Source organism: Chrysochloris asiatica, unplaced genomic scaffold (genome assembly GCF_000296735.1).
Source record: "Chrysochloris asiatica unplaced genomic scaffold, ChrAsi1.0 scaffold00026, whole genome shotgun sequence".
Classification (NCBI taxonomy): Eukaryota; Metazoa; Chordata; class Mammalia; order Afrosoricida; family Chrysochloridae; genus Chrysochloris; species Chrysochloris asiatica.
The window spans coordinates 6,014,359-6,023,695 of NW_006408544.1; the positions used below are offsets into that span (position 1 = coordinate 6,014,359).

A 9,337-nucleotide genomic window follows, 5' to 3' on the forward strand; every position below is an offset into this window, starting at 1 on the left:
CCCGTAAAGATTTACACCCTCGGAAACCCTGTACAGGGTCGCTATGGGTCGGACCCGACTCGATGGCACTTAACAACAACAACAACAAAAAGCAAAAAAAAGGAAGTAAAATTAAATTGTTTCGCATAGGTATCCTTCCTTCCTTCCTAGGCCTCATCCTTCAAAATTCAGACTTGTTATTTACACTTCGACGTTATATGAAAATGATTCTCAAAATAGAGATAACATATACAATAGAATCTGTTATCGTAATTAATTCATTCTTTTAAAGCTAAAGCTCTTCTTTTGAGAAAGTCACCTTTAATAAAAATTCATTTAAAACTTTCACTTGAAGAAAACATTATCACCATTCTTCACACAAAACAGATGTACAACACTGTGATTGTTGGTGTTGTTGCCAGGTGCCATCAATTTGGTTTCCGAGTCACAGCAACACTGTATAGGGTTTCTGAGGAATGAGCAGAGAATTTGAACTGCTGACCTTGAGGTTCAAACAGATCTTGTGGTCCAGTGCTTATCCTATAGCACCACACCAGGACTCCAACATATATATATAGGTTTATTCCAAACACTATTTGTCTAAACATGTCTTTGTGATCAATGGATAACTACAGACAAGTTCTCTTAATAATATACTTATCTTAGTCTCCTTGTTGTTAAGTGCTATGGCTTCAGTTCCAACTCACAGGAACCCTGTGTAGGGTTTCTGAGGAGTGATTGGTGGATTTGAACCACTGATCCTGTGGGTAGTAGTCTAGCACTTACCCTACAGTGCCACACCAGAACTCCTTAGTCTTCTTAGGATGCCTAAGATCCAACCAAAACAATGACTTCAAAGTCAGATCTGCTGAGCCAGTTATATTCAAGGAACTGAGGTCAGTTCAAAAGGCTATTGTAAAAAAAAAAAAAAAAAAGGCTATTGTAACTTTTTTTTTTTTTTTTAGATTTCAAATGGCTAATCTTTGCCAGAGAAAGCTTTTTGCTCCTGCAAAGATTTTAAAGCCTCAGCAATACTATACAGGGTTGCTGAGTTGGAACCCACTTGGAGGCACCTAACAACAAACAAACCAAAAAAAAGGTAATCTTGATAGATTTTCTTGAAGGATACAGGGCCATCATGGGAGCTTATTATAAAGATATGGTAAGAAAAAGGCCAGGAAAGTTGCACTGAGGAATTTTTCTCCATCACAACAATGAGCCTGTTCATCCTTCAAGCGTAGCAAGGACTGCCCTGTGAAAATTTCATTGCAAAACATTATCTCTTCCACCCTACAACCTTGATCCTGTCCCTTCAGACTTTCTTCTTGCTCCCCAATTCAAAGAATGATTTGAGTCCCTTAAAGTTTCCAAAATTGCCATTTCGACATGGTATAAATCAAAAAGCATAGAATTCTTCAAGGAAGGGTTAGATAGATGGAGATACCACCTTCAGAAGAAATGTATATACCTAGATGGAGGATATGTTGGGAAGCAATAGACTTTGTTATTTTTTTTAATACATGTTTTTTAATATGTTTTTATTTTATTTAATACATGTTTCTGATTTTTATACCAATACTTTTTTACTTACCCTTATACACATGTTGGGAGTCCTGGTGTGGCACTGTATGGGTTAATGAGCCAGACTGCAAAGCCGTTTGAACTGCAAGATCGGCGGTTCAAGCTCACCAGCGGCTCCTCAGAAACCCTACAGGGTTGTTATGGGTCGGAACCGACTCAATGGCACTTAACAACAACAACAACATACATATGTTACAGCACCCATACTACTGAAAGCTATCAGTTTATGCACAAGTCTGGTTTTTCCCCATATCTTCCACAAGCTAAAAATTCAGACTTATTATTCTCTTTTTCTTTTTCAGTTTTACAGCACTGAGAAACCCATGTTTAACATTCATTCATTCAATAAACACTAATTAAATATTAAGGTGTACAGTACATTGGATGATGGGGAAGGACTCACTTTTTTTTGGAGTGGGGGGAAGGCAATGTGTTGTGAAACTTGATAAATACCTACACCAAGAAAAATGTTATCTCTAAATTATGCCAGCTTATTCCTAAAAGATATGAAACTGTATTCTATGTTGGAACATTTTAAATATAAATTAATTTTCCCCTGCATTAAGTTTTATTGTGATGTTACCTACTCTAACTTATACATGGAGTCCTGGTGTGGCGCCACAGGATAAGCTCTTGACCTCAAGGTTGGTTTGAACTGCAAAGTTGGTGGTTCAAACTCACCAGCCACTCCTCAGAAACCCTATACAGGATCACTATGCGTTGGAATCAACTCGATGGCACACAACAAAAACAACAAACTTATACATGATGCTAAAAATCTTCTCAGCTCTGGATATCTTTTGTTCCACCAAACAAATATGCTATTGTTGATAAGTGCTGTGAAGTGACTTAGCTTTCCTGTTTTCTAGATGGTTCTAGTGAAAGAGGATAAGGAATGATGCTGATAGGATTTTATTATTTCAATTGTGAGTAACTGTTAGCAGAATTAATTGTGATTGTCAAAACTGTAATTGTAGAAGATATGTAACTAAATGGGGAAGTAGCTAGTCTTTCATTTCAGGAACAAAAGATCCCAGGACCATCAAGAAAGAAGAGCATGAGTGGAATGTGGGATCCCTGCCTGGAAAAGCTGCAACTGCTGAAGTGGAAGCAGAGGTGGTGCCATGGAAAGACAGAGTAGCCTCGGACTCTAGACCTACGGACTAAGTAAGGTTGTGTGCCTACGAGCAGGATGCTGGCTTGCAGAATATGTCCTTTGGACTTTTAAATGAGCATATATTTTTTGTTTTGTTTTCTTTTGTATGTGTATATCAAATATTTTGGCTTTGTTCACTTGTGACATACATAAATGGGGCTAGTGAGTTTTGGGTTGTATCTATTTTAGTTGTGTTTCAGTTATTGTGTTTCAGTTATATCATGTTAGGCACAAGTATGACTTTACAATTTTCTTTACTCAGTGATTAAACATATAGTTTATAGGTGTCAAGTTGGCAAAGGTGGGCTGTAATAGGGGTTTGTGTCAACTTGACTGGGTTGGTTTGGTAGTTGAGATGTGCTTATTCCAATGGTGATGAAATTTAATACAGGAATAATTACCTCTATGATAAGTCGTCACGAGCAACCAATCAATTGAAAGATGTTTCCTTGGGGGTGTGGCCTGCTCCCATAATAATGGACATACTGGAAGGCCCTCTCTCTCTCCCTTAGATTAATCCCATTCATATGTATATGGACTTGGGCCTCTGACAGGGTGGATTCCAGTAGGTCCAGTAGGTTCCGATTCATAGTGACCCTATTCAGGGGTGCTGAAAGCCTCATCTCTCACCTGCAGTGCGGCTGGTGGGCTCAAACTGTGGACCTTGTGGTTCACAGTCCTATGTTTAATCATATGGAGCCACTGCACTCCCCAAACAAATGTAGATTAAGCAAATTGTGTCTAAAAATCAACAACTGTAATATTTGCTATACTACATTTTGCAAAAGTTATATTACATAAAGTCTTCATTGGCTTGTTTACTGATGTCAAGTGCCGTTGAGTCAATTCCAACCCATAGCAACCCTGTATAGGGTTTCCAAGGAGCAGCTGGTGAGCTTGAACCGCCAACCTTGCAGTTCAAATGGCTTTGCAGTCTGGCGCATTAACCCACAGCGCCACACCAGGACTCCATGTTTACTGATTGTCATTGTTGTTATGTGCCATGGAGTCAATTCCGACTCATAGCGACCCTGTACAGAGTTTTTGAGGCTGTAAAACTTTACGGGAGCAGGTATCATAATTAAAACATACTATTTGGAATTCTGACCACAAAGCTATTTGAACTGCAAGGTCAGCGGTTCATGCTTACCAGCCGTTCCTTGAAAACCCTATATAGGGTTGCTATGGGTCGGAACGTACTCAATGGCACTTAACAACAACAACAAATTTGATATATGGAGTCCTGATGTGGTCTATAGCGTAAGTGCTGGACCGCAGGTGGTTTGAATCACAAGATCGGTGGTTCAAACTCACCAGCTGCTCCTCGGAAACTCTATACAGGGCTGCTATGAGTTAGAACCAACTCGACGGCACTTAACAACAATACCTACAGTCCTGGTTTGAGGCTGTAGGGTCAGCACTGAACAGCTAAGCACAAGGCTGGCAGTTCAAATCCTTTATAGGGTCACTATGAGTCAGGACCAACTAAACGGCACTTAACAACTACAACAACAATTTGATATTTAAGTTATTAATAACTTCTTGAAATGTACCTCTTCTTTTTATTATTAACTTTGTAAATTATACTTCTTCCACATAAGGTAGTGCTTAGCATTGTGGGTCTAGTCTTAAGGACTATTCAAAGACACATTAGTTACTTAGAAAATATACAGTTTAAAAACAAGGGGTTTTGTTGAAGTCACCTATCACAGTCTACTGAAAATTTCTGGATAAATATGTATATAATTAAGATATACCAACCAGCACAGAAGACCCTGCATGGCATCATCAAATTAAAAAAAAAAAAAACTTTTTTTTCAAATAAATATATTTCCATTTTTACTATTAATGCATCTTTTCCTTAAATCAATTCAGATTTTCCTGAGAAGGCACAAACCTCTTTTAAGTTTTACCAAACAAGGAAAAACTAATTTATAATACGGTGAATACCAAAGAAGGGTCACAGTCTTAAAACTATTGTAAATTGTAGTTGCCCCATTCTTACACCATCTGCAGACTCTTGAATAAGTATTTTTTACAAGATTTAGACTGCTGCTACTCCACGGGCTTCTTAAACAGGTTAAAAATGCAGTTGCTTACAACATCTGAACTCTATTACCTTCATAATACTGAAAGATCAGACTGTAAATCTATTCACATAGCTTCAAATTTACAGATGTCCATGAAAAGACTAATTTGCAATTTTCCCCTTTTAAAAGGAACAATACTTCTGATTCACTATTGCCAAGTAAAAGAAATGTATCCTTTGAGCATAACAAACCTATAGTTCTTGCATTTGTTTACATCAAGCTGGGAAAGTTTTAGTTGTGATTCAAAATCTGCTGTTTTCTACAGCACACCAGACTTTGTACCAGAGTTTATGGTTTTTCATTTAGAAAGCCTATACAAAACACAATCAGAAGTTACAGAATTTAATATACGTACCTACTATTTGAACCAGTTTTTTTCATTATTTTCCTTCAAAACTTCTCATGTATTGTGATGCTTATAATTTAAATCCCCCTTTGAATGTTTTCTTTAAAAGAAGTAACCCTACTTTCCTTTCTTCATAAAGCATTATCCTTTAATGCCTTCTAAACTCCAACTAGGGCTTGGAAATAATATGGAAATACAGACTTTTAAAGTCCTGGTGTGGTGCCTTAGGGTATTAACTAACCTTGCTAATCTCAAGGTTGGCAGTTCAAACCCACCAGCTGCTCCTTGGAAAAACTATGCAGGGTAGCTATGAGTTGGAACCTACTCAACAACGACAACCACTTAGTAACTTAAAAGGCTAAATGAAGTGAAGTTATAAACTGAAGAACATTATTACTATATCTTACTATACACAAATAACTTCCAACTCAAATTTTGGTAATACTGTTATAAAACCTACATCTTGATTAAATCACATACAATTTTTAATTTAGGAGATAAGCAGCAAGTCTAGTTTTACATATTAAAGGGTGTTTCATACCAACTTATAGAACTTAAAATGACAGAGAACAGAATATCCTTCTCTTGCATACACATTAGCATAAATTAAGGACAGAAAAAATAAAGATTACACAGCTCATGGCTCTCAAATAGCATTACCTAAAAGTGATGAACTCATTCTTCTATCCTCATCTTTGACAACTAAAGTGAGAATCAGAAATACATGCTTTTCTGTATGTCTTTTCTCCAGGTCACAGAAACTATCATACAAGTGCCCATCAACCCATAAACACACTATCACATATTTCAAATCTGATTTAAACATGGTCTGGATCACTCATAACATTTTATTTCATTTGGAATTTGACATTATAGTACTTTAAAATATATATACCTCTTTAAAAGGGAGCACAGTGACTCTGTAGATTAAGTACAGGTCTGTGAACCACAAAGAGCACTAGACTGGGAACCACAAAGTTGGCAGTTCAAGTCCACAAGCCACTCCCTGAGAGAAAATGAGGCTTTCTGCTTCCTCAAAGATTTACAGCCTCAGGGACTCTATACAGGGTCATCATGAGTCAGAAACAACCCCATGGTGCTTAACAACAACAACAACTCTCCCTCATTTGTCCCCTTCAGCTGGAAAATTCTTTCAAACCCATCTCTTACTGGAGGGTTTGAACTGCTGACCATGTGGTCTGAAGTTCAGTGCTGATCCTACAGCAACACACCAGGAGTCCACAAAACCATCAGTACCTTTTACATTTAAAATATTTTAAACAAAAATCTTAAAGTCAAAATTCACTCATTTACACTCATAGAGAAAATGAAGTTTCTAGGCTAACAGAAAAATATCTCTTCATTTTCATTTCAATACTTAAGTATTAAAACTGTACACTTTAATTACTTATTTACTCAATTAATTCTTTCAAAAATATTCACAAATACACAAAGGATAACCTCTTTAAAATAAAATTTTCTCAATTTACTGTCACTGTATTCTAGCACAAATTTATATTTCATATTTGCAAAACAAATTTTGTCATGTTGTTGTTTTAATAGAAACACAGGACTCTGGGGTTCTCAATAAACAGAGTTGATTACTTTATATAAAACACAATGTACCACCCTTTAAGGGGGAAAAAAATTAAATGTCTGGGGTTTGTGTGTATGTGCATGCTTAATTCTAAAAACAATCCCCCTCCAACTCCTTTCAAAAATACGTTCTTCAGTAAACATCAGCATATACTGTACAATACAATGTGTAAAGATACAGGTACACTTCTAGAATGCTGCAGTCGTCCAAACAGGGGGAAAAAAAAATCTGTGTTTTAATTTTCCATATAGCATGTCAATGTTAAACAATGTCATTTTTTTTCTCTTTCTCCCTAGCCATCCCACGAATCAGGAACACTGCATTTCCATACGCAATCAGATTAACAAAACTGGAAGCTACGGAAGAGTAAAAGAAAAGAAAATAATTTTTCATTCTCACACGTACACAAAATGCTAATTTAAAAAAAGGGCAAATACGAAGACTTGGTCAAAAAGAAGCATTTGAAAAATCCAACGTGACCAGCTTTTGATTTACCCCAGTCTGATAAGGAAGACAGACCCCACCCCCACTCCAGATTGTGGCTTTTTTTCTTTTCTTTTTTTTTTTTTTTTGCTTGGGTAGGGGTGTGGAGAAGAGACGCTGTCACATTTCCATCTTCGGTTATTGTTAGTCCACAGCCTGGATTCCCAAGCATTACTGGTTTACAGGGAGGTAAATATTAAAGCAGACCATTAAACTGTCTGCAGAGGACTGTATTTTGTTGTTGTTTTCTTTTTCCTGATTTTAAAGTTAATTACACCCAGCTCCAATCTGCTAAAACTATAGATTGCCTTTGACAGTCTGTCCCTCAAATATTCCCTGTATGACCAATTGCTCCAGATTCACTAACAATATTCTCTCCAAACTTACATCTGAAAAACGCATTTCCGAGATTATGACATCCCCAAAAACACCCCCCGCTTTTATTTTTTTCTCTCTTTTTTTTGCCTTAGAGGTGGGGAGTAGAGTGAAGAGTAGAAACAACACCTATTCACTCTCCAAACAAAAAGAAATGGGGTTAGAAGGCCAGCAGAGCCAGAGCGGCAGTGGACATATATGAGATGTTGAGAAAAGTTTTTTATGTGACTTGTTTGTCCTTCCGCAGGGGAACAGGAGTTGGGTAGACAACCGGGGTTTCGGCCCAGATCTCTGGCAGGGAGGAGGCACCTGCGGAAGAGGCGGCCAGGGACCGAGCGAAGCCGGGCGAACACCTACCGACTTGCAGCACGTTCTCCACCGAGCCGCTGTCCAGCAGACGGATGCCCCGGCGAAAAGGCAGCCCCTCGCTGCCGCCGCCACCGGCCACGCTGACTCCAGCGCCCAGTCCCGGGGACGCCCCAACCACGGCGGCCCCGGGGGCGGAGCCGGCCGGAGCTGCGGCCCCGGGGGACAGCGGAAGCCCCTCCTCGGCCGGCGAAGTCCCCTGGGCGCCGCCAGCAGCGCCGGCGCTGCCCCGGTACTGGAAGCTGGAGTACATGCAGATCTCCCGCTCATTCCGCGGGAAGGACCAGTAGACGATGCGGCGCTGCACCGGCTCCGGGATCCGCTCGAAGCGCTCCTCCACCCGCTCGTACGCCCACTTTTCTGCCACTGTCTTGGCGGCGCAGTCCAGCAAGGACTCAGGCTGCAGGTGGGGGCGGGCCCCGGGGGCCAGGCAGCTACCGCCAACGCCCCCCGACCCGCCACTGACTGTCCCAGGCGAACCGCGTGGGAGGTGAGCCTGCGGGCTGGGCCACGAGCACAGTCGTTTGGCCGGAGACACCGGCGGCGGCGAGAGCAGCTCCTCTCGCTCACCTCCTTCCGCCATTGCTGAGGACTGACTGACTGATTGAGGAGACGGCGGCGGCGGCGGCGGCAGCGGCACCACCGGCTGCAGCGGAGACCAGGGCCACGGCCACGCGCCCGCGCAAGCGCCCAGCAGTGGCGCCGGGGAGGGGAGGAGGGGCGGGGCGAGCGAACCCGAGAGCCGGCCGGCCCAAGTTGGTAGCTTGGCCGCGTTGGTGTGCGCGCCGCGAAGGCTGACTGGGACGGCCTGTGGGGACGAGCGTGAGGCGGCGCGCTCTGTCCGGGCCGCTGCGGGAGCGAGGAAGGATAGGAGCGAGCGCGGGCTCGCGGCGCGCGCTGGGCACCCACAGCCCAGAACGCGCGCTCAGCGCTCGCTCAGGTCGAGTGGCCAAGGGATAAGAAGTGCTGTGTAACCCAGCGGATCAGGCCTTCTCCTAGCCCACCTGCCGCTAGGTCCGAGAGGGATGGGCTGTGTGGCTGAGTGAAATGGCGAGACTGAGAGCCTTCCTGGGAGCCCTCTCGTGAACTTACGGTTTCACATAAAGAGAGCGAGAACTCAAAATCAGGCCCGGGTAGTAGATTGGCGTGACAGGAGGCTGTCAAAGCTGAGCGAAGGATCTGGCAGAAAGATGCTAGGAAGACACCAGGGTAACAGTCAGGAAGTTCCAGTGATAAAAAACTCTAGGACTCTGAGCGATGAAAACCCTCCCTTCCCCATAACAATGTACAATAAAGTCAGCGATCCCCTAAGAGCGGGGCAAAACTTCACCACAATGGGACGCCCAGGTCTCAATGCCACAGCA

General features: G+C 41.8%; 1 protein-coding gene across 1 annotated transcript in view; it reads right to left on the reverse strand.

Annotated features, from left to right (window-relative positions):
• Positions 1-8,776, reverse strand: part of ZSWIM5 (zinc finger, SWIM-type containing 5) — a 317,188-nt gene extending 308,412 nt beyond the window's left edge. Inside the window, exon 1 of the mRNA XM_006839698.1 lies at positions 7,965-8,776. Coding sequence (XP_006839761.1) covers positions 7,965-8,556 — 592 coding nt within the window. The 5' untranslated portion in view covers positions 8,557-8,776. The remainder of the gene's footprint in view (positions 1-7,964) is intronic.
• Between the last annotated feature and the right edge of the window lie 561 nt (positions 8,777-9,337).